Below are 24,341 nucleotides of genomic sequence, written 5' to 3' on the forward strand. Positions count from 1 at the left end.
TCACATGATCAGGCACGCGTCAACGCTACTTCCGCCCTGTGAGAAACGGTAAAACAGCGACAAAGGGAAGGAGTTTCACAGTTATTTTTACATTGTAAACGTTTATATAAACTTAAAACATAGTTCTTACTTTGTATAATCATGTAACAGTTTATATGTAGATTTTTCTGAAGATAACTCTTCCATTTTATGAAGAAAACGAATAAATATGGATCAGCAGCCATTTTGACGTCCTTCGAAGTTCGAAACGTAGGCAAATATACTGATATTGCAGGAAAACACTAAATACAGTCATGGCAGTTGTGCACTACAAGTTCAAAAATAGTGTGGAGTATGACTCTCTGACGTTTGATGGCCTGTCAATTTCCCTGAAAGATTTAAAACTTGGCATTATGAAAAAGAAGAAAATGAGAGCAGAGGACAACGACCTGCAGGTGGTTAATGCTCAGACTGGAGAAGGTAACAATATGGTTTTCTTATTAATAATATATATATATTGATGCAGCAAACTAATGTCCTATCTGATAAGCATTGGAGATCTGTTATTTTTAGACTTGGTGGGTCTGAATGAAATCCTTACTCTAGCATATGTTGGGCTGTTCATTCACATATGGCAACATATCAGCTTCACTGGTGGAGGAAGACCTCGGGGTGCACCTTTATACAATATTTCAGGCACAAACTGGAACATGAGAACCACCAACAAGCTGATATTTTTTGCAGTAATTTTGATTGAGATTTCATGTTCGAACTTCTGTGTTTTTAAAAAATTAATGAGTTTAAAATCTGTGTATGGATGTTTTACAAGACTTGTATAAAACCCTGACATATTAATGACTTACAATGATTTTAAATTGCCACATGAAAGGATAGTTAATCAATGGTTGTTTTGTAGCATTTAAAATGTTACCAATATTCTCATATTTAATTCTCTTGATTCTTTTTCAGTGTACAGTTCACCTAGTTTGATGATTCCAAAGAACACTTCACTTGTCTTAGCTAGAATTCCAGTTGGTGGAACAAAGAAAACCAAGGATGATTCTGCTCAAGCTAAAGCACAGAAATGGTATTGTTCAAATTTAATTACTATGTGGTGGGTTTAAATCAAACCAAAGACTTCGAATTCTTTCACGTGGGAAAGCTATTCAGCAGAATCAGCTACTAAAGATTCGTTGTTCTACTCTGGTGCCAGATTCTGTTTTGCAAATAGATGCATGGATGTTCACCCAAAATTTTCACCATTCAGCTGAGAAATGCGCCCTTTGACCTTAGCAGCATTTATTTGATTGTCTGTAAATCTGACGCCAACAAATTAAGATCCAAGTTCATCAGAATATTTGGATTTTCTAATAGTGCAAACAGAAGGAAAGGATACTTTTGTATTTGATTCATATAAATAGAATATTTTTATACAGCAAAGTAAATTATATGTTTAGAAAAAAGAAAAGGTTGCTTTAATGAAACAAATGTATACACAATCTGACAGTAATAAGAATGTTTGATACCAAGTAAATAATTATAACTGTTAATGTGTTATCAAGTCTGAAAAACTATATATTTGATATTATCACTTGTGTAAAGATTATTAAGATATAATCCATACAATTTAGTAATTTACCATGTTGAATTGATTAACCAGTATCATGAATGTTTTGTATTTCAGGGCAGCATTCAGGAAAGAAACACAGGCAGCTGTATGTACTTTCAAAGTTTCTTCTTTTATAAATACATGTTTTAAGTGCTTTAATAATAAAAGAAATACAGATAGAAATTTATTCTCAAACATCTTTTTATAAATTAAATTGGGTAATGTGATATTTATTATAATTTTCTTTTGAGTATATTGACATAGTTTACTTTGAACATAGTTTACTCATAACTGTACATGTGTAAAGTTGTGAAATTTTGTATGATTATTATACATTGTAGGGGTTTGTATTAAGAAATTGTTTGTTTGTATATCATGCAAAATGTATATATTTATGAAAAAGTTTCTGCCGCCTGATATGGTAATTTTTATTTATTATTTTATTTTGCACTTGCATTGTCAACATATTGTAGCATATGTTAGGTAAGTTTTATTGCAGCTTCATGTGGATGGATGCTGAGCTGTTAAATATGTTAAAAAAACCAAAAGACATTTAATGAATTCAGAAAAAGAACACAAATAGAACTGTTCAATATTAAACAATATAGACTGAAATATAACAACAATAAAGTGAAAAGGTGAAATGGATAGTGCTTTACAGTAATAAGAAGAGATCAGGAAAAACTGTGTAAAGTGATATTGAATAAGTGGCAAACTTGGATTTGTATTAGACATTGACTTTATGATGATCTATGTACTTGGTTGGGATATTTATTTATGTCATCCCTTTTTGTCATTGAGACTCTTTTGATTGTCATATTATGCTTATAACAAAGTGTATTGGTTTATATGATACGGTATGATGATTAAAGTATAATTTGAGAATCAGGGTATGTGCTAGTGCAGCATGTAATACTTGTTAGAAGTATCGTAAAGTTGTCTGTTACTCAGAAATAACATTTTTTAAATGAATTGTTTGTTTTAACTTTTATTCATCATCATCTCTGTGCAGTAAAGGGTTTACTCGTATTAACTTCAATAGGAGTAAACATGTTACTGAACTACGATGAAAAATTGTGCAGTTAGCTTGTTCAGTATACATCACCAATGAATCTGATGTAATTTACTAGTGTCATTTAAGCATTCAAGTTCAAGACAATGTACATTTGATTTCATGTGGTATATGACATTAGTTGTCTTTTCATTGAAATATTTATGAAACTTGTTAAGGAAACTTTTAATTTTCTATAAGTAAAATTACTAGCAGGCTTAATTACAGTTTTTCTTAATTGGCTTTATAAATGTTTTTTTTTAATGAATGTATTATTCAGTGTTGAACAAGATACAACATCATTGACTTTTTTTGAGGGGATAAAAAATCTTCACAAGTTGGTTCACCAAGATTTTATCTGATATACTTAATATTTTTGTTCAGTAACATATGATGTAATTTTTTCATTTTGTTGTCTTGGCCTTAGGTTGGTGAATTAAGACTTTATTAAAGTTGCGATGTAATTACTGTTTACTATAAACCATTCATGACTTCACTGCCTATATTGAAATTGAATTTGAAACAAATGGTGAAAAGTTTGTTAATATTATTATTAGCTTAAACATTTTGATAATTTTGATATAACTATGTGAACATTGTTAATTTTATACATGTTTTTGTCTTAGAACTATGTGGTTAGTCATATTATGCAATGTAAAATGTTTTATCGACAATTTATTTGCTTAATTTAGCATGTCAGGGCTTGAATTTTATTATTTTTACAACTTAAAAATTTATGCAAGCACATTTGTAGCATGCAATGTATTTTATACATGTATAAAAAGTATATCGCTGTTTAAATATACCCTTGATAAATATAAGTATGAACACAATTTAACAAATACAACTCAAAACTTATAACAATTTGTTTGTTAACATAAAACAGCTTTTGGCCATTTTCAATTTCCTCTGGCATTTTGCAGGTTGGTGTAGGTTAAATTTCAGTCCTGAGTGTTATATTTTAGTAAAATTGTTAATCATAATGTATTATTTAAATGTACACTGCAATAGTATTGTTTTCACTTTGTGTGTAAATGATTAAGCTTGGTTACTGTGATCTATAGAAGATTTTGATAAACTTTAGTTAAGTTTATTTATAATTTATAATACATGGAGCTTTTCTCATTATGAATGTGTAAATGAATTTGTTAATTTCAAATTTTGTTGTTACAATGTATGTGTTTTAATTGTTCTGGGCATTATATGATGTTACCTGTGTTTATATATTGATAAACTTACTGGGAAACATTGAATCCATTATTCCATAAGAATAGGTAGAGCTATTGTAGTCGCCCGAGCGTCGGTGTCGTCGTAACCACTTATGTTAAAGTTTTTGTAATACCTCAAATATTTTCAAAGTCCATTGACATATGGCTTTGAAACTTTGCACACTTGTGCACCATCGTGACCCCAACCTGTAGACAGGAGGAGGTAACTGTATCAAGCATTTTGACAGAATTATAACCCCTTTTTCGACTACGAATTTTGTTAAAAGTTTCTGTAATACCTCAAATATTTTATAAGTCCATTGACATATGGCTTTTAAACTTTGCACACTTATTCATTATCATGATCCCAACCTGTAGACAGGAGGAGGTAACTCTGTGAAGCATTTGGCAGAATAATTTACATTTAAGTTTGCATACCACCTCAGATATTTTCATATTCTATTGACACCTGGCTTTAAAACAAGTTGAAATTTGATACTCTACTTTGAGAGCATAATTGGACTCTCTCCAAGGCCTTTAACTGTAACATGGATTTAAAGAAAAAATTTGCCCTTTTGTTAACTTTAGATTTTACACTATCAAGACTCTTATACTATCAAGCAATAAGAATAGTCGAGCGTTGCTGTCCTACCGACTATGGCTCCCACTGTTTACAACTTTTTGTAAATGTTTACACGATTGTTAAGAACCGAAACAATGCCGTTTAAACGGTGGTACTTCTATGTACTATACTACACCATGTATTCGAGTCGCCAATTGCTGACTTACTTTCTACTTTTAATACATATACAAATAAATAATGTTCAAGGCTCATCACGATTGAGTCAGCACATATTTTCTGCATTGTATCGCAATTTCGCTCATTTGATAGATAAAAGGAAAATCAACTTTACGAAAATGTATTGTGTCACAAGCGATAATTGCACGGTAATGCTGTGTGAAGTGTTAAACGGTAAAAATATTGTAAACGTTTATGAATGAAAATCGAAATGAATCCGTTTAAAAGTGTAACCGTGGGGGTCTTACTACTGACAGCTCTTGTTTAAAGCTTCTTTCACTTTGAGAACAAAGCAAGATTTTTGATTACATAATTTGGGTTAAAGAAGCAACCTTCAGTTTGTATTTCAATACTGAATAACAAACATAGTAAATCTTGTCCATTCAGTTTCATAGCTTATTGTCATGCTGGTGAATAAATTCACATGATGATAAAGCTATGCAGAGAAGGTCACTGGTTCTACACAGAAGAATGCCTGAAACCTTACCATCTTGTATTTTGAGATGCCTGTGTGACTTTACAACAATAGAATATATGTATCTAGACTAATGTTTTGTTCATACTTGTAAAAATGTGTGTATAAACTTTTCTTGATTGATTACATGCAATGAACTGGGTAAAATTTTTGTTCAAGATGTTATACATTTAAAAAAACTGTGTTCATGTTAATTAATAGATGTAAGTATCATAATTTTTTATCCATGTTTAATGTTGAACTCACACTAATGACATAAAATGTAAGGTTGCAATATTCATAGTTATCCGCTTTATAAGCAGGATGAAGTAATTCAGTTTTCTGAAGGAGAGGCAAGACCTTTGAGAACGATCTTTAGTGTAAATCAGTAAAGCAGGCAATTCCTTTTCCAATCTTCTATTTTTAGAATAAATGTCTGTGCGTGCTATGAGTAAGTCACGGGGGCACTTTCTTGAAAAAGGTTTACCAGTGCTATGATGCACTTTTCCTACGTAATATTACTGAAATACTTAGTTTGAAACAGCACAGAATTGTTGTTCCAACAAAAAAAAACAACTGAAGGCCACTTTAAACACACAGTGTGAGAATAACTCCGTAATTTACCACTAAAACAATAATTGTGACCGACTTTTGATAATTAATAAGCATATACCGTTATTAATTTCACATAGGACTAAGTTAAACAATTTACTCTCCCAAAATACTGTGTTAAAATTATGGAATGACTGTATATGGTTTAGATTGTGATATTGCAACCTTGCATTTTGAAGTATAGTGATTGTTTTCACATATTGTTGTTTTTTAGTCATCATAATAAGTGTAACCATTGTCATACCTATGTCTTTCAGAAATTTTTATATGTGATATTTTGTAATGTTTGTTATTATGATTATTTTGTTATACAGTATTTGTTACTTTTACTATTGTTAACCATTATAAAATATACTTTATTGTATATGTCTTGTTATGCCATCATAGATGGGAAATAAAAAGTACTGAAGCATGGAGGCTTATTTCTATATGCCAGAAATGTTTTCAGACTAGTCGCAAAAGACCTTCGTAGAGAAAAACACATGAAATTTGGATGTGCGAAAATTATGAAAAATGAATGAAAGAAAATAGTGTGAAAGAAAAAAATGCCCTGTATACAAATGCTTACAAAATAAGTATAAGGATTGAAAGGGAACATGACTGTGGTAATTTCTGAACGTACAACATAATAAATCTAAATGGGGACTGGGAGACTAAAGGCTGTTTAATTGTTGATTAGAATACGTGTGAGGGAGGGTATGACTTGAAGTTAATATTTTTTTTATATAAACTTGTACAGGAAAACACATTTAGATCTTATCGTGTTAAACTACAAAGCCCAAAGCTTAGATATATTTGGCATGTAGCATCAATTTATATTTATCATGACCCTCAGATCAAAATTAGCCCTGCCACAGGGAGTCACTTGCCTAATGTAGACAACACATGTTATCTTTTTGTGGATAAACACTTGGCATGTAGCATTGCCTAGTAGACCCTTATGGATGCCTCCACCTCATAGGTCATATAGTATCATAAGTATATGTAACACAAGTTTTTTGATTGGGTTTTAGCCTATCTGAAAAATTATTTTTGTCCCCTGCCTTTTCAAAGAAAAAAGGGGGATATAGAAATAGGCTCCGTCTGTCCGTCCATCTTTCTGTCCGTCCGTAACACTTAACCACTGATCCATAACTTTGTTATTTCTCAAACGAATTTCAAATAACTGTTTAATAATAAATAAATGTTTGTTATAATAAGACGATAAGTCATGCGCAACAACCAGACCCTTACCTCCAGGGTCAAGGTCGCACTTGCTCTTTCAAGGTCAACATTGTCTATTTGAGGGTATATGTCGTGTCCGGTGTATAACTTTCTTAATATTGAAGGGATTTTGTAAATACTTTCCACAATTGTTCACAATAATGAGACGATGTGTCGTGCGCAACAACTGGTCACCTACCTCCAAGGTCAAGGTCACACTTGGAGGTCAAAGATTAACAAAGTCTGCTATAGGGTAAATTTTGTGTCCAGTCCATAACTTTTTCATAGATCAAAGGATTTTAAAAATACTTGGCACAAATAGTCACAAATAGTCACTATACAATGTAATAAGATGATGTGTCATGCGCAACACCTGCATCCCTACCTCCAAGGTCAAAGTCACACTTATAGGTCAAAAATTAACAAAATCTGTTATAGGGTGTATTTCTTCATAGTTCATTGGATTTTGAAATAACTTGGCACAAATAGTCACAATGGTAAGACAATATGTCAGGTACAACACCAGCTCCAAGGTCAGGTCACACTTAGAGGTCAAAGGTTAACAGAGTCTGTTATATAGTATATTTTGCTCACATCCATAACTTCTTCATAGATCAAGGGATTTTGAAATACTTGGCACAAATAATTACAATGACAAGATGATACATGTATGTCATGTGCAACACCTGTGTCCCTACCTCCAAGGTCAAGGTCACACTTAGAGGTCAAAGATTTGGTCTGTTATAGTGTATATTTTGTGTCCAGTCCATAACTTTTTGTAGATCGAGGGATTTTAAAAATACTTTGCACAAATAATCACAATAATAAAACGATATGTCAGGAGCAAAACATGGGTCTCTACCTCCAAAGTCACACTTAGAGGTCAAAGATTAACATAATCTGTTATAGGGTGTATTTTGTGTCCGATCTATGACTTCTTCTTAGTTCAAGGGATTTTGAAAATACTTGGCACAAATAGTTACAATATTAAGACGATATGTCATGCACAACACCTTCACCCCTACCTCCAAGGTCAAGGTCACGCTAAGAGGTCAAAGCTTAACATGATAGATTTTTAAATTCTGTGTTTCATTTAATTTCTTTAATAAATTTATTGTTGCATTTGCAGATCTAGCATTGATCATAATTTTGGACTGAAAGTCCTGAGATCCATACCTCAATCTTTTGAAATATCACAATTTTATGCTTCATATAAAACTTCCCTGAGGCGGGGGACGTTGGTAACTCTGGTACAAAGTCTTCTTAAGTATGCATTTGGGCATATATTCCCAGGGCCCTGGGCTTTTGTAAAAATTAGGACTGAAAATAACCAGAACAAGTTACTTTATTGAAATAAAGTTATAAGGGTCATGTGATGTTGGTAGACTAAGATCTGCGGTTCGTTACTAAAGTTATTCTGTGAAGACAAAGCTGTGTCAAGTTTGTGAGTGATGATGAATGCAACTTGAATGAATGAATGAATGAGTGCTGTGGTTTGGGCTCCCTTTACCTTGGCTTTGGGGGAACAACAATTAGAGAGGGAGTTATAATTACGAGTACATGTCATTAAAATTAATACAATAGGACCTTACTGAGGGACACTCCATTTTTCTGTCCGAAGCCACGTTTTTATTTATTTATGCACATTTATTGTGGTCTTCATAATCATCACATCAGGTGAGCCGTTCAGGACCATCATCTTTGTGTTTGTCAGCATATTACTCGTCATAAAGTTTACATGAAAGTCATTTGAAAGATTCATAGATCATTTTCTATTAACATGACTGTGCATTGAATTGAAATAAAACTTAACTTCGCTAAAAAAAACAGTTTGCTTATTGTGCTCCTGTTCATTGATCATTGACAGAATTAAGGTATTGGAAGTTCTTTCATCATGATACTCATAAAAAATTTAAAATAACACGTTATTAGTATAAATGACTATATCTTTATGAATAAAAGAGAAGAAAGGTCTTATTATCTGAGATATTGTGGGGGAAAAAAAGTGGGAGTCCATAAAAAGTTCTCCCTTCTGGACAAATTGAATTGCTCCGATACTGGTTTCATAGATATAAGTAAGGGGATACCCCATAGTATAAACAGTACCGTATACCCCAGTTAAAATTTCCCTTATAAATACCCCCACCCCCAATTAGCTTTTTCTATTTCTACATTATCAGTTCTAACATTAAATATTCTGCCATAAACACTTCAGATATTCGTAAAAAATTCCATAGCAGTTTTGAAAAATCTTTAATAGCAGTTTTAATAAAAATCAATAGCAGGGAACAGTTATCAAACCCAATGTCATTTTGAATAAAGTAATGCCAGTCCATGTTCTGTAACTCACATGTTCTCTTTTTATGCGACTAATTGGTTAACATGTGTTGATCCATTACATATTTGACAGTACTAACTATATGGTATGCAGTATGTTGCAGAGATACATGAGTAAATGAAATGAATGACCATGCAATGGACTTTACAGAGGCAGAGTTTTACCGAGTGTTTGAAAAGGAGCGCTAAAATATTCTAAATCTTTACTAATGGCATCCCCCCTAGGGTATTTAAATGGGGTATATGGTACATTTGGCTGCTTAAATTTTATTTACTATAAAAAAATAACACAAGTTGAATTCATGTACAAATAAATACAGTTTAGTTGTGATCGAAAAGGTAAAATAATTGATTGGCTGTGAATTATTTTAAGCAAAGTTTTAAAGGGATTGATGCTATAATTGTGTCATAAAAGATTGCTGAATTACAACCAAACTGATGGAGAGAAAGAAAGTTACGAAATGACTAGCTTATGAAGGGTTATATGCCAATGATCTGTTTTCATCCTGTGTACAAACTGACGTCTACGAAGAAATATTTTTACTAGAGGATTCCTCCTATTGACAGATGAAGAATGAAGTCCTTAATTGGCAGTATTTAACAGCTACATCTGAAATGCCGCAATTGTTACGATTTAAAGATACAAATTTGTATCTCAAAATTTATACTTAGTTAGTCCACGAGTTCCTGTATTTTATTATTGAATGACACTTTTCTGTAGTATAATGGCATATTTTTGTTTGTAAGAAAATAGCAAAATCATAAAATGAATAAATAATAGACCAGTTTGTCAAAAATTTGACCATTGTCAAAAATTTTAAGATGGGGGCAAGTTTCGAAGGTATGAAAAGGAGCAGGATATACTCGTGGACTAACAACGTGTTGTATTATTTCCATTGTTGTAATTTTCATTTGGCTTACAGATAAGTGCAGCTGAAACTGGAGGATTTAACACGGAGAAAATTAAACAGGTAACTATACTAAGAGGTGAAAACATTACCTTTGTTTGGTTCTGGATGCAAACTTTTATTTTAGTGTTGCTTTTTATCAATGCAATTTTCAAAATCTCACTTGGGGAAAATATTGGAAGTGTTTCCAGAACCATTCATTGGTAAGAAAATGTGGGAAAATAAGTTATTTGCTTAATTATGAATGCATGATTATTTTAATTTACATTTAACATGCATTTTAATTTTGCTAGAATTGATTTAAAGGTGATTAAATTTGCTTTTGCTACTTTATTCAACTATTTTGGACGATGGAAGTGTGTTTTCTTTTGTTTTGCATGAAGCTTAAGAGGAATTCACTACGTTTATTAGAATTTTAAATTTGCTTAATCACCCTCTGCAAAAAATGGGAGCATTCCTTTACAAGTTCTGAAAACTTTGCTTGTGTTTGGAACTGTTATGAATGGCAACCTTTAACAAATTACTGATTGCTGAGAAGCTCCACTGTCATGAAGTATCAGAATAAAGAAATAAAGAGAAAATTTCAGAAAGAAAGCTTCTTTTCATTTTTGCTGGTATTTGCTCCAGAAAATTTTGAAGGTTGTGTATTTGACATTATTCTGTACAATATTCAATGTTATTTTAGTCCTCAGATCTTGTAAATGCCCAGTCATCAGAGATTGAGAAAATAGCAGAGATGATGAAACAGTCAACAAAAGATTTTGATCCCTCAAAGTAAGTAATCCATTAATGGAAATATACATACCTATGCAAGCAGTGATAATAGTGCAGCAGTGAAATTTTCCAGTTTTCAAACTTTTGCGTCTGAAGTATAATTGAACGATACTTGTAAAGTAAATGTGTGTAAGGAATTTTTTGTTATCACAGTTTAGGTATTTAGAATTAAATTAAGATCAAATTTAAACATCATAAAAATATATGTACATGACTATTCAGTATATGCACATTTACAGAGGAGATTGAAAAATTTGTTTTATTTTGAATTTCAGTTACACATACAAGTTTCCGACAGGTGTACCAAATTCTTCATACATTTGTCGCAAGTGTGGTAAAGGTGGTCATTACATACAGAATTGTACAAATGAACCAGTAAGTTCATATTATGACTAACTTTGCATTGCTTAATTGCTGTTATTAATGGACTTGCCCTGTTTTAATTCTTGGAAGAGTTTATTATCCCCCGCCGAAAATTTTTCGGAGGAGGATATAGAAATAGTCTCCGTCCGACCTTCCGTCCGTCCGTCCTTCCGTCCGAAATTTTTGTCCAAAAGTATTTGAGTTATCAACTTGAAACTTCATAGGTGGATAGACCTCATTGAGGAGGAGTGCAGTGCACAAGAATGATAACTCTACCTTGCATGATTTTTGAGTTATTGCCCTTTGTTATTTTTCAAAGTTGATTTTTGTCCAGAGCATAACTCCAAAAGCCTATGAGATATTAACATGAAACTTCATAGGTGCATACATCTCACTCAGGAGGTGTGCAGTGCACAAGAATGATAACTCTTCCTTTCATAATTTTTGAGTTATTGCCCTTTGTTATTTTTCATACCTAATTTTTCACCTGAGTGGAGCATAACTCAAAAAGTGTTTGAGATATCAACATGAAATGTCATAGAAGGAAAGATCTTATTGAGGAGGAATGTTGTGCGCAAGAATGATAACTCTTCCCTATACAATTTTTGAGTTATTGCCCTTTGTTGTTTTTGTGCCCCCACGTTAGTGGCGGGCATTTAGATTTACCCTTGTCCGTCTGTCCTTCCGTCCTTCCGTCCGTCTGTCCTTCCGTCCGTCCGTTCACTTTTGTGTCGCACGTAACTCAAAAAGTATTTGACCTAGAGTCATGAAACTTTACAGGAATGTTGATCAGCATGTGTAGTTGTGCACCTGGGTATTTTCATCTGGATATTTGTAGTATTTTCAGAGTTATTGCCCTTGACTTAGTAAAATTTTGCAATTTTCAACTTGTGTCGCATGCAACTCAAAAAGTATTTGACCTAGAGTCATGAAACTTTACAAGAATGTTGATCAGCATGTGTAGTTGTGCACCTGGGTATTTTCATCTGGATATTTTTAGTATTTTCAGAGTTATTGCCCTTGACTTAGTAAAATTTTGCAAATTTCAACTTGTGTCGCATGTAACTCAAAAAGTATTTGACCTAGTCATGAAACTTTACAGGAATGTTGATCAGCATGTGTAGTTGTGCACCATTTGGTTTTTTCGTCTGGATTTATTTTGTATTTTTAGAGTTATTGCCCTTGACTTAGTAAAATTTTGCAATTTTCAACTTGTGTCGCACGTAACTCAATAAGTATTTGACCTAGAGTCATGAAACTTTACAGGAATATTGATTAGCATGTGTAGTTGTGCACCTGGGTATTTTCGTGTGGATATTTTTAGTCTTTTCAGAGTTATTGCCCTTGACTTAGTAAAATTTTGCAATTTTCAACTTGTGTCGCACGTAACTCAAAAAGTATTTGACCTAGAGTCCTGAAACTTTACAGGAATTTTGATCAGCATGTGTAGTTGTGCACCTGGGTATTTTCGTCTTTTTTTTTTAGTATTTTCAGAGTTATTGCCCTTGACTTAGTAAAATTGTGCAATTTTCAACTTGTGTCGCAAGTTACTCAAAAAGGATTTGACATAGTCATTAAACCTTATGGGCAGGTTGCTCAACATATTTAGATTTGCACCTTGGGTTTCGCTTGTGGATTTATCAAGTATTTGTAGAGTTATTTCCCTTGACTTAGTAAAAAGATTGACAGAACAGTGGCGCGGTGGGGGCACCCGTGTCCTATGGACACATTTCTAGTTTTCATGCTATTTTGTCCAGAGCTTATCTCAAAAAGTATTTGAGGTATCAACTTGAAACTTCATAGGTGGATGGATCTCATTGAGGAGGAGTGCAGTGCTAAAGAATGATAACTCTACCCTGCATTATTTTTGAGTTATTGCCCTTTGTTATTTTTCAAAATTAATTTTTGTCCAGAGCATAACTCAAAAAGCCTTTAAGATATCAAAATGAAACTTCATAGGTGCATAGATCTCACTCAGGAGGTGTGCACTGCACAAGAATGATAACTGTACCTTTTATAATTTATGAGTTATTGCCCTTTGTTATTTTTCATACTTAATTTTTCAATTCAATTTTTTTCTCAAAAAGTATTTGAGGTATCAACTTGAAACTTCATAGGTGGATAGATTTTACTGAGGAGGGATGCAGCACACAAGAATGATAACCTACCCTGCATTATTTTTCAGTTATTGCCCTTTGTTATTTTCAGCCATCAGTATTCACATAGGTTTCAAATCTGTAATCACTATAGCCATCAGTTTTCATTACCAAAAGACCTCTTAAAATGGAATTATTCTGCTCTACTACATATACATTCTTCCAATGAGCAAACGCATTCGGCGGGGGATGGCCATGTTGACATGGCTCTTGTTATTATTTAAAGGGAATTTCAATACCGAAAAGCTGTAAAAGAGCAGCCAGCATATTGTGATTGACAAGACATTGATGCTAGCATTCAAAGATCCAAGATACACGTTCAGTAAATTTGACAAGTTGATTATGTTACACAAACACACAATGTACATATTTTAACCAAAGCAGGGTATATTGTTAATTAAAAGGTCAAATTCGTTTTATGTTATCTACATGTAATAATGATATACATGTATTTGGTTCAAAAGTATGTGTTTTTTGATGTGTGAAAAGGAATCTTTATGCAAATTTTTGTAATTGCTCTAAAGTACCATCAATACGGATCCTAAGGATTAATATGGTTGATAATAAAATTGAATATTACCGAATAAAGTCTCTTCACTGTCACATGAAAATTATAGACCTTGTTTCCCACTTATCTTGAACTGATGAAAAGTGTGTTGAAAATTGACATAAAAACCACACAAAACGAAATTGTGAATGTGTTTTATTGCTCATTTAGCTTGAGGGAGCAAACAGTCCATCAGATGTACCTCGTATGAAGAGACCCACAGGGATACCGGTAGACAGTATGGTGTTTGTAGATGAACCATTACCAGGAACCTACCAAACCCACTCCGGAAAATATGCTGTGCCAAAAATTGATGTGTAAGCTTATTTAATATTGTTTTCCTTCACAAATTTTGACATTCTGTGAAGAGCCTGTCGCAAAGGATTTTCATTACAAAAAAAAACAAACAAAAAACAGAAAAGGATATTCAACTATTCATTTTTATCATTCGGAAATAATAATTTTGGGAGACAATATTCTTTCTTCGGTTTTTGTTCATCCTTCCTCTTATTGCACTGTTTTTGACAGCACTTCCATTTATTCAGGGATAGTTTTGTGATTTGGTACAAATGTTTTACTTTTAGAGAGGCAATGTCACAAATGATAATTAAAAAATTTATAAATTTCTCATAGTTTGTAATGTTTTAGCTTAAAGCAGTGTTTGGGAGCATGTTATCAGGCGCATTAATATTCGCATAAAATTTTCAACTGTAAATGAAGAGATTATCTTGAGAAAGGTTATTACATCTCTGTATGTTAGGTATTTAAATCTTAGTGTTTTAATTATTAAAACATGTTTATTTAAAGCTGCATGCCTCCAGATGAGTCAAAATATTTCAATAAAATCAAACTTGAGAAATATGTACTAAGATTTTAGGAAAAGTAAAATGATTCAAGATTCAAGTAATATTTTACATGTTATGTGCGGTTAATGACTGATTTTTCAGTATTTACAAGTATATTTCTACTGCGTTACTAACGCAGTAAGGGCTATTTATGCATATTTTGACCACTTTTTGGTAATTTACGTGGGTTGTAAGTGCCATTGATAATGTGTAAATTGCTTCCTTTTGGTTATTTCACAATATTATACATTCAAATACATTTTCAAAATTTTCATGAAAATTAGCATGAATCTGGAGGTGTGCTGCTTTAAAGTTAAATAATTGTTTATTGATGAACCTGTTTCAAAACCTGTTTCTATCTAATGTTTGTTTTTCATTGAATGTTTAATGTAGTGTTCGTTACAATTTATTCAACAATTTTTATCTAACAATACAGCGCAGCCTATGTAGAAGGGAAGAAGGAGCGTCCACCATTCTTGCCAGAAGTGGAAAAGAAGCAAGTGGCATTAAAGAAGCCTATACCAAAGGAGTTGAAGTGTCCTCTGTGTGGCGATCTGGCCAAAGATGCTGTGGTCATTCCTTGCTGTGGTATCAGTTACTGTGATGATTGTAAGTTGAATCCTCTCAATGGCTTTAATCTTAAAGCATGCCAACTTTCTTAAATATTTACTGACTGAATAGCAAACAGTGCAAACGCTGATCAGACAGCACATTACCTATAGCATTTGGAACAATCCTGCACTTAAATTCTTTTTCATGTGTAGTGTGTACTTTATTGTCATAAAAACATGTATGAGAATGAATGTAAATTGAAATCAAGAATTTGAAACTAAATATAACATGAAAACATGTAGCTTTTCATAGCTATAAATGATAAAATGATAAAAAAAGTATACAGAAATTTGATAAAATGATAAAAAAGTATACAGAAATTTATCTGTATTGAAATCTTTAATTTGTACTGATGTCAGATTTATAAATTTCAGGTATACGTAACAAACTTTTAGAGTCAGAGGACCATGTCTGCCCTTCCTGTGATAGTATGGATGTGTCACCTGATGGTCTGATAGCCAATCAAATGCTTCGAAGGGCTGTAACGAACTTCCAGAATGAAACAGGCTATGTAAAAATAGCCCAAAGAGCCAGTGCTCTCAAGCTGGCACAGATAAAGGCAGCAGAGGCAGCAAAAGCTGCTGCAGTCGCCACTCAAGTGTTGAAGATGCAGGGACCTATTGTCCCCCGTGGTCCGTCAGTGTTAGACTATAAACCACCACCCAAGCCTCAGACACCACCCTCATCCCAGCCAGCACTATCAGCCGTACAGACACAGCCTCGTGTCAGTGTCTCGACGTCCATGCCAGAATCAATGAAGGTGAATGTCACACCTCAGAAGTCACATGTTCAGGGTTCAGTTGAACAAGAGCCGCCGACTCCTACCCTGGATGAACCTGTTCGTTCTAATAGCTATATAAATCATGTGAGCAGCTCGGCTACACAGAACATCTCAGTGGTGAGTTATTCACTTATAAAATAACCTGAGTTTGAATAATAATGAAAATGTTTTTACTTCTATAATACTACACATAGAAGTATTAATTAATGTGATCCTTGCTATAAAAGTCAATATTCTTTAGTGATATAAGTTACTGTTAAAACTTCATTCATAAGAGGTTCAATGTGCAGTAGATTTTATATCAGATTATTAGATTATAAGACAAAATAAGTTTTTATTCAGTAAATCACAGTAAATATGCCCAACTAATGTTGAAATTTATTAGCCTCAATATCTTTTACTACAAAATTATTGTCTCATTACCACACAAAAAAGTGTTTATAAGATCTTTTTAACCAGAATGACCCCCGTATGACATTTAAACATTATTTAAGGTATTAGGACCCTAATGGGCACTATCAGGAACTAAAAAATTGACATCATAAGTCAGATGTATACCTTAAAGTACACCTGTATGCAAAATTTAAACAAAGTTTGCCGTACGGAAATCAAGTTATGGCCACTTTTCTGAACTCAAGCTAGGATGTTATGAGGGCCCTTTTTATACGCCCATTTGAAAAACAGGACGTATTATGGGAACGCCCCTGGCGGGCGGGCGGCGTCCAATTTTGTCCGGAGCATATCTCCTACATGTATGGAGGGATTTTAATGAAACTTCATAGAAATGTTCACCACTATGAGGAGCAGTGTCTTGCACATGAACCAGGTCAAAGGTCAAGGTCACACTTAGAGGTCATTGAAAAATGCTTGTCTGGAGCAAAACTTCCACATGTATAGAGGGATTTCAATATTACTTGGCACAAATGTTCACCATTGTGTGGCGGAGTGTCGCGCGCAAGATTCAGGTCCTTGCAGCCAAGGTCAAGGTCACACATAGATGTCAAAGTTCAGATAAAAATATGAAGATGTGTATATGGACCATTTAGTCATCATTTATTGAGGGATTGTAACACAAATGGTCATTATCAAGACTAAGGCTGTGATACATATAATTTAGGTCAATATATACAAGGTCAAGGTCACTAAAGATGATGAAATATCCAGATTTTGTCCGGAGCATATCTCCTACACGCATGGAGGGATTTTAATGAAATTTCATAGAAATGTTCACCATTATGAGAAGCCATGTCAGGCACATGAACTAGGTCTCTAGGTCAAAGGTCAAGGTCACACTTAGAGCTCATTGAAAAACGCTTGTCCGGAGCAAAACTTCCACATGCATAGAGGGATTTCAATATAACTTGGCACAAATGTTCACCATTGTGAGGCGGAGTTTCGCGCACAAAATTCAGGTCCCTGCAGCCAAGGTCAAGGTCACACATAGAGGTCAAAGTTTAGATAAAAATATGAAGATGTGTATAGGGACGATTTAATCATCATTTATTGAGGGATTGTAACACAAATGGTCATTATCATGACTACAGCTGTGACACATGTACTTTGGGTCAATATATGCAAGGTCAAGGTCACTAAAGATGGTGAAATATCCAGATTTTGTCTGGAGCATATCTCCTACATGTATGGAAGAATTTTTATAATACTTTATGGAAATGTTCACCACTATGATATGTATTGCTCCATGCATGATCCAGGTCTCAAGGTCAAGGTCACACTTAGAGCTCATTGAAAAACGCTTGTCCGGAGCAAAACTTCTACATTCATTGGGGGATTTCAATATAACTTGGCACAAATGTTCACCATTGTAAGGCTGAGTGTCGCACGCAAAATTCAGATCCCTGCGACCAAAGTCAAGGTTACACATAGAGGTCAAAGTTCAGATAAAAATTTGAAGATGTGTATAGGGACCATTTAGTCATCATTTATTGATGGATTTTAGCACAAATGGTAACTATCATGACTACAGGTGTGACACATTTAATTTAGGTTAATATTTGCAAGGTCAAGGTCACTGGAGATGATTAAATATCCAGATGTTGTCCGGAGCATATTTTCTACATGCATGGAGGAATTTTAATGTTACTTTATAGAATTGTTCACCACCATGAGACGTAGTGCCCTGCACATAAACCAAGTCTCTAGGTCAAAGGTGAAGGTCACAGTTAGAGCTCATAGAAAAACGCTTGTCTGGAGCAAAACTTCTACATGCATAGAGGGATTTCAATATAATTTGGCACAAATGTTCATCATTGTGAGGCTGAGTGCCGTGCATAAAATTCAGGTCCCTGCGACCAAGGTCAAGGTCACACATCCTGTGCATATCTTCCCTACTGATTTGTTTTAAGGTTCATTTAACAACACAGTGCCAAGAATAAAAACTTGCTTGCTAGATAACACTTATCCATAATGCCCCCATCTCCATCTAAAGCTATCGTAAACGGGCGTATTTTGTGACTATGGCACCCTTGTTTAGACAGTAGGAACCTTTAGATAATCTGCAATAACATTCTAATGAAAAATGTTTTCCCATTAATTTTTGATAAGAAACAAATAGTACCATTCAGCTAACAATCCAAATAAGCAAAATTATGGTTTCTACTTAAAATTTATGAAATCTGTATAAAAATGTTACCCTACCTAGGGTTTCTTAATCGGACAAAAATCATAATCGATCATCGAAAATAATCGAACAACCCTTTTTGATCAATCATCGATTATATAATCAAAACATTTATGATAACAAAGTAAAAAAGTATAATGTACATATCATGCTTTAATATTTATAAGAATTCCTTTTCCATGTGACCACCACTTTATCAACTGAAATAAATTAGTTTTAAGATATACTATGCTCATCCTTGAGTAAAATATTTTAATAAAATAAATTCATTAAAATCTATGAAATTATTATATCTCACTTTCTATTAAGGAATGAATAAACTATGTATGGGAACATTAGTTAAGTTGGTCGATCTGTTCTTAACAAACTGCCAGTTTTTTAAATGACACTATATATTGATATTGCAACCACCTATAATGTGTAGAATAATTTTATACATAACATATCTTCTTTGTGCATGCGAAGTCAAAACAAGTTTATTTTATATCTACAAGTAGACGGTATAGCAATTTTAAATATTTTCTAATGTCAAATTTGAGCATAGTATACCTTTAAACTAGCATGCCTGATTGTCAACTATTAACTAAATGGTCACCTGTATACTTTCATATTCAATTGAATGAAAATTAATGTTTCAAACAAAACTGAGTGTTGTTATAATACAGTTAGTCACTAAAGTAACAGCAAGAAAATAAATTACCGATGATCGATCATTAAACTTTGTAATCGATCATCGCCGATCGGTTCTATAACCGATCAATTTTCGATTATACTCGATCATCGTTTAATCCCTAACCCTACCCCACCCATTTTTACCATGTGTCTGACCATTTTTCTACTTAGGGAGCCTAATTTAAAAAATTCTTAAAATTTACCCAAATGAGTGCCTGTTTTCAAAGTTTCCCTAAATTTTTAAAAAAGTATATTGGTTGATCTTGTAAAATATAAAATACTTTTACCGTCTAGTTTTGATTATATTACACTTTGAAAATATCAGGTACCATATTTATTACTAGATTTAGCATAATTTAGCCAATAAATACCTATGTAAATTAAAAAATCAAAATTAAACACTTTTCTTTCCAAATGGGACATGAGAGGTACATAAATAATGTTAAAAGACAAAAAAGAAAGGAAAAAAAAGTTGACCCTTCTGGGGATTGAACCCATGGCCCTCATTTTCAATGTAGTTAACAGTAGTTCTAGCCTATTTGAATACTCTTCAAAGCGGAGGTAATGCATTAGGGTGCTAATACCTTAAGTCAAATACCATGTAAAACCCATATAATTGGAATTTTGTATTTGGATTAAAAAAAACATGTAAATGTGAATGCGTCACTGTAAAATTATCATAACTTCTATTCTCATGAACAGGGAGAACCTCTACAGACTCTAGTTGGCCAGACACTTCAGCCAGTCAATAGAAACCAGAGGTAAGATACAAAATGTTGGAAGTTATAAATTCACAATATGTTAGAAACTATCTTTTCAGTTTATTTAGTGAATCCACAAATATCAAGTTGCCTACTTTTGCATGAGATAGTATGCAAATTGGAATTCATTTTTTTTTCAAAATCATACTTGTTGGCAATCACCAAAATTGTTCATTGTGTGTTTTACTTTTCTTTTATTCATCAAAAGTAAATGGGACAATTCTTAATGAAAATCGTCACATGTACAGAATGCCTTTATTGTCTATATGTAGGAGTTTAAACTTTTGTTTATTAAAAATGAAATGAAAATCTTGTATTTTCTAGGAGACCAGTTGCTTCAAGTGGCTATGACTCATATTACAAGCCATCTATCACCAGTACTTCAGTACCTCCCCCAACTGTGCCACCCTATCCACCCCCTACAGCATTCCCGCCCCCAGGAGTACCACCCCCATTTGTTGGACCACCAGTGTTACCATTGGGTAAGTCATTTATGAATCGGTTATCAGTTAGATCTGACTTCATCTTTCAATTTTATGAAGGCATATCTTGATAAAAGAAATAAGGCATCAGAGAAATTTGATAAGACTGCTTGATGCTAAATATATATATTTTTATCTTGTCTTTTCTACTAAACACTCCAAACAGACAATTAAAAAATGTAAAAAGTATTTAACGAAAATCAAGAAGGGTAAAGATGGATAAATATTTGTTATTTTCAGTGAGACCTCCCATCGTTCCACCTGTGATACCTCCAGTGTTCCCAGGAGCTCTCCCCCCACGACCTACAGTAGCTGCACCCCCTATCAATTTATGCCGAAACCTCTGTCTGAAACAGAATTCCTGGAGGAGAAGAACAGACTTCTAAGGGAAGAACTTGAGTAAGTACAATAAAATTTATGGAAGAGATTCCTCTTAATAAAGAATTGGGTTATTAATTCAAAAGATTCTTTGTTGTTAAATTGTATATTATATTGTCCAAAATTTAAGATATTTGTTTTAATTGTTTTGATAATGTTAATACCAAAGTACCTAAATTGATTTAAAAGAATATAACTTTCAGTTTAAAGCAGTAGCCAAATTGCTGGACTTTAATAAAAATGGCATTGAATATTTGTTATGGAATGTTTATTTAGAGACATTTTAGTATACATTGCTAAGGGGCGTCAGTGGTCGAGTGGTTATAGTTGTTAACTTCAAACCACTTGCCCCTCACCACAATAATTCAAATCCTGACAGCTATTTTGGATTCTTTCATGTGTGGAAGCTATCCAGCTTAATTACTGAATGTTGATGGTTCTACTCAGATGCCCGTTGTGTTTGAAATAATGCACGGAAGGGCACCAGATGCCTTCCTCCACTAGTAAAGCTGGAAAGTCGCCATATGACCTATATTGTGTTGATGCCAGTTACACCCTTTAATTTTTATCATGAATTAAAATTCATTAAAATTAGAAGTCCCTGACCACAAGGGAGCATAATCACTTTCTTAATATGGTTTGCTTTGAGGTTGTATTTGAGCTCCTGAATAAAAAACTTTGAATTTCAAGATAATCTGGCAGATATCTCAAATGACTATATAATTAGCAATACAAGATTACCATTGCCTTTATGTTATGTTGGGTGACATTCATGTATATTAAATGAGATTATTTTGACTGATTGTTTGATCTGTTTTATCATTTTCAGGCGGAAGGAAAAGGATCCACTATTGGAATTTGCCAAGAAATTAGAGCAACGTAAAGAGAGGAGCTTCAAGTCTAGATCCAGATCACCCAGGCCTCGATCTAGGTAAACAGATATTAATTTATGAAAGCTTTAAAGTATTGAATAGGGTAATGTTTAAACTTTATAGAGCAATATTTAAGTATAGTTTGACGCTTTAAGTACTTGCTCAACTTGCTGTAAAAGGTTTTTACATTTGCCACAGATCCTACATGTTTGATCAATAAAATAGTTACGAGCAACAAAAATCTTTTTATTTTTTAAGTTTATAATTATGATGTCAATCTTTCTCTTCAGATCCTTGTCAAGGCCAAGGTATCGTTCTCGATCAAGGGGAAGAAGTTATTCAAGATCACCACGTAGATCTTACACTCCAAGAAGGTCATCACTGTCTCCAAGAAGATCATATTCACCACGAAGGTATTCTCCAAGGAGGTCAAGGTCACCTAGATACTCGCCAAGGCGATACTATTCACCCAGGCACTCTAGGTCACCTAGACGGTCGCTATCACCTAGGCCCAGATACAGGTCATATTCAAGGTCACCTGTCAGAAGAAGGTCATTCTCACGATCCAGATCTAGAGACAGGCGAAGGTCACCGTTCAGACGATCACTTTCAAGAAGTCCTCTAGGTAGACGTTCCCCATTTAGAAGGTCTTACTCAAGAGGAAGGTACACACCGCCAAGATCAATATCACCATATAGAAGATCACCACTTAGGCGTTCAAGGTCAAGAGGTCGTAGTCCTATTGACCAATATCGTAGATCAAGGTCACCTATAAGGTATTCACCTCAAAGGAAGAGGTCACCTCTTAGAAGATCAAAATCACCTTTTAAAAGGTCTCCAATTAGAAGGTCAAAATCTCCAATTAGAAGGTCAAAATCTCCAATTAGAAGATCAAAATCTCCATTAAAAAGATCACCAGGTAGAAGAACGAAAGATAAACCTTTGTCAAGAGCAAAGTCTCCCAAGCAGCCAAGGGAGGCTGAGAAAAAATCTGCTTCTACTAAACTCAAGGATAAAGAGAGGAAAAACACTGATACAAGTTTAAGTGACAATGTGAACAATAATAAGCAAACAAAATCTGCCGAACCAAACAAAGAAAACATTCCATCCAAGCCAGTTAATTCTAGATCAAATAACATTCTGATAAACATTGTTGACAGTACAACAGATGAGAATAGTGAAGTTGAAGGCAAGAATTTAAAAGCTGATAGTAATCAAAATGAAAATGCTGTATCTAATAAAAGTAATGATAAAATTGAAAAATCTGCTGTTGAATTGAAAGATAGTAAAGGTAGTGGGGAGAGTGAAAATAAGCAAGTATCTAAGGCTGAAACTGAACGCAAACTTAAATCCAGATCTAGATCTAAAAGTAAAGAAAAATCTGCTCATTCTAGTAGGCAGAATAAACCAAAAAAGAAAAGAAGTCCGAAAAGAAAAGAGAAGTCTGTGTCACTCTCCCCTGAGAGGGTTAAGAGTCCCCTAAGAATGCCTTACAGAGATAGATTTGAAGGTGGTAGGGGTGAAAGGTTTGAAGCTGGTAGAGGTGAAAGATTTGAATCTGGTAGAGGTAGAATGGAAGGGGGAAGGGAAAGGTTCGAGGTTGGGCGGGGAGGATATGGTAGGGACTGGGAAAGAAATAGGGATGCAGACCCATATTTCAGGGCTAGACAAAATGTTGGATTTAGGGGTAGAGATTTTAGGGGAAGAGGTAGGGGTTCAGATTTCAGGGGTGGTATTGGAGATTACAGGGGACAGCAGCCACCTGACTTTAGGAATGTTGACTACAGGCCTCCGCCACAACAGCCACCACCAGGGGACTTTGGTGCATATCCCCCTCCATTATCAGATCCGGCTGCCATGCCTGGCCCATACAACAGAGATTACCCTCAGAGAGGATCACCGGCTTATCCTGCAAACTATGGACCTAACTTTCCCTATCCACCACCAAGAGATCCACGAGAGGATCCCAACTGGCAAGGGTTAGTTGAACTTCAGGTCTTTTTAATGCAAACATTACTTCATATAAAACTCTTTGAAGATGTCAGAATGTTGTCTTGCTTGATTTATCTTTCCAATTTATGGGTTTTGTAATATATATCTAAAAGAAAGCGTCAATTAGGGTACATTCTATATAAATAACGTTATAAGACTTGACAGATAGGTCAATTTGTTCAGCATACATGTATCAGATACATTGCTGTCATTTTGATGCCTGTGTGATTTTAAGGAATACTCCTTAATAACACGTTTTGGTTTAAAGTAATATTAAAAATAGTGACAATAATGTAAGCTAGTGGTTA

The 24,341-nt window shown here is 33.9% G+C and overlaps 1 protein-coding gene across 1 annotated transcript in view; it reads left to right on the forward strand.

Annotated features, from left to right (window-relative positions):
- The first annotated feature begins 249 nt into the window (after positions 1 to 249).
- LOC132715739 (E3 ubiquitin-protein ligase RBBP6-like) overlaps positions 250 to 24,341 on the forward strand; it is a 33,046-nt gene continuing 8,954 nt past the window's right edge. Inside the window, exons 1-14 of the mRNA XM_060698805.1 lie at positions 250 to 459; positions 949 to 1,066; positions 1,664 to 1,694; positions 10,176 to 10,223; positions 10,846 to 10,934; positions 11,210 to 11,309; positions 14,172 to 14,317; positions 15,282 to 15,454; positions 15,832 to 16,355; positions 20,251 to 20,309; positions 20,634 to 20,791; positions 21,032 to 21,173; positions 21,999 to 22,100; positions 22,332 to 24,020. Of these exons, the coding sequence (XP_060554788.1) occupies positions 294 to 459; positions 949 to 1,066; positions 1,664 to 1,694; positions 10,176 to 10,223; positions 10,846 to 10,934; positions 11,210 to 11,309; positions 14,172 to 14,317; positions 15,282 to 15,454; positions 15,832 to 16,355; positions 20,251 to 20,309; positions 20,634 to 20,791; positions 21,032 to 21,173; positions 21,999 to 22,100; positions 22,332 to 24,020 (3,545 nt within the window). The 5' untranslated portion in view covers positions 250 to 293. The remainder of the gene's footprint in view (positions 460 to 948; positions 1,067 to 1,663; positions 1,695 to 10,175; positions 10,224 to 10,845; positions 10,935 to 11,209; positions 11,310 to 14,171; positions 14,318 to 15,281; positions 15,455 to 15,831; positions 16,356 to 20,250; positions 20,310 to 20,633; positions 20,792 to 21,031; positions 21,174 to 21,998; positions 22,101 to 22,331; positions 24,021 to 24,341) is intronic.

This window comes from Ruditapes philippinarum, unplaced genomic scaffold (genome assembly GCF_026571515.1).
Source record: "Ruditapes philippinarum isolate M1 unplaced genomic scaffold, ASM2657151v2 ctg1806_1_1_1_1, whole genome shotgun sequence".
In the NCBI taxonomy this organism is placed as follows: domain Eukaryota; kingdom Metazoa; phylum Mollusca; class Bivalvia; order Venerida; family Veneridae; genus Ruditapes; species Ruditapes philippinarum.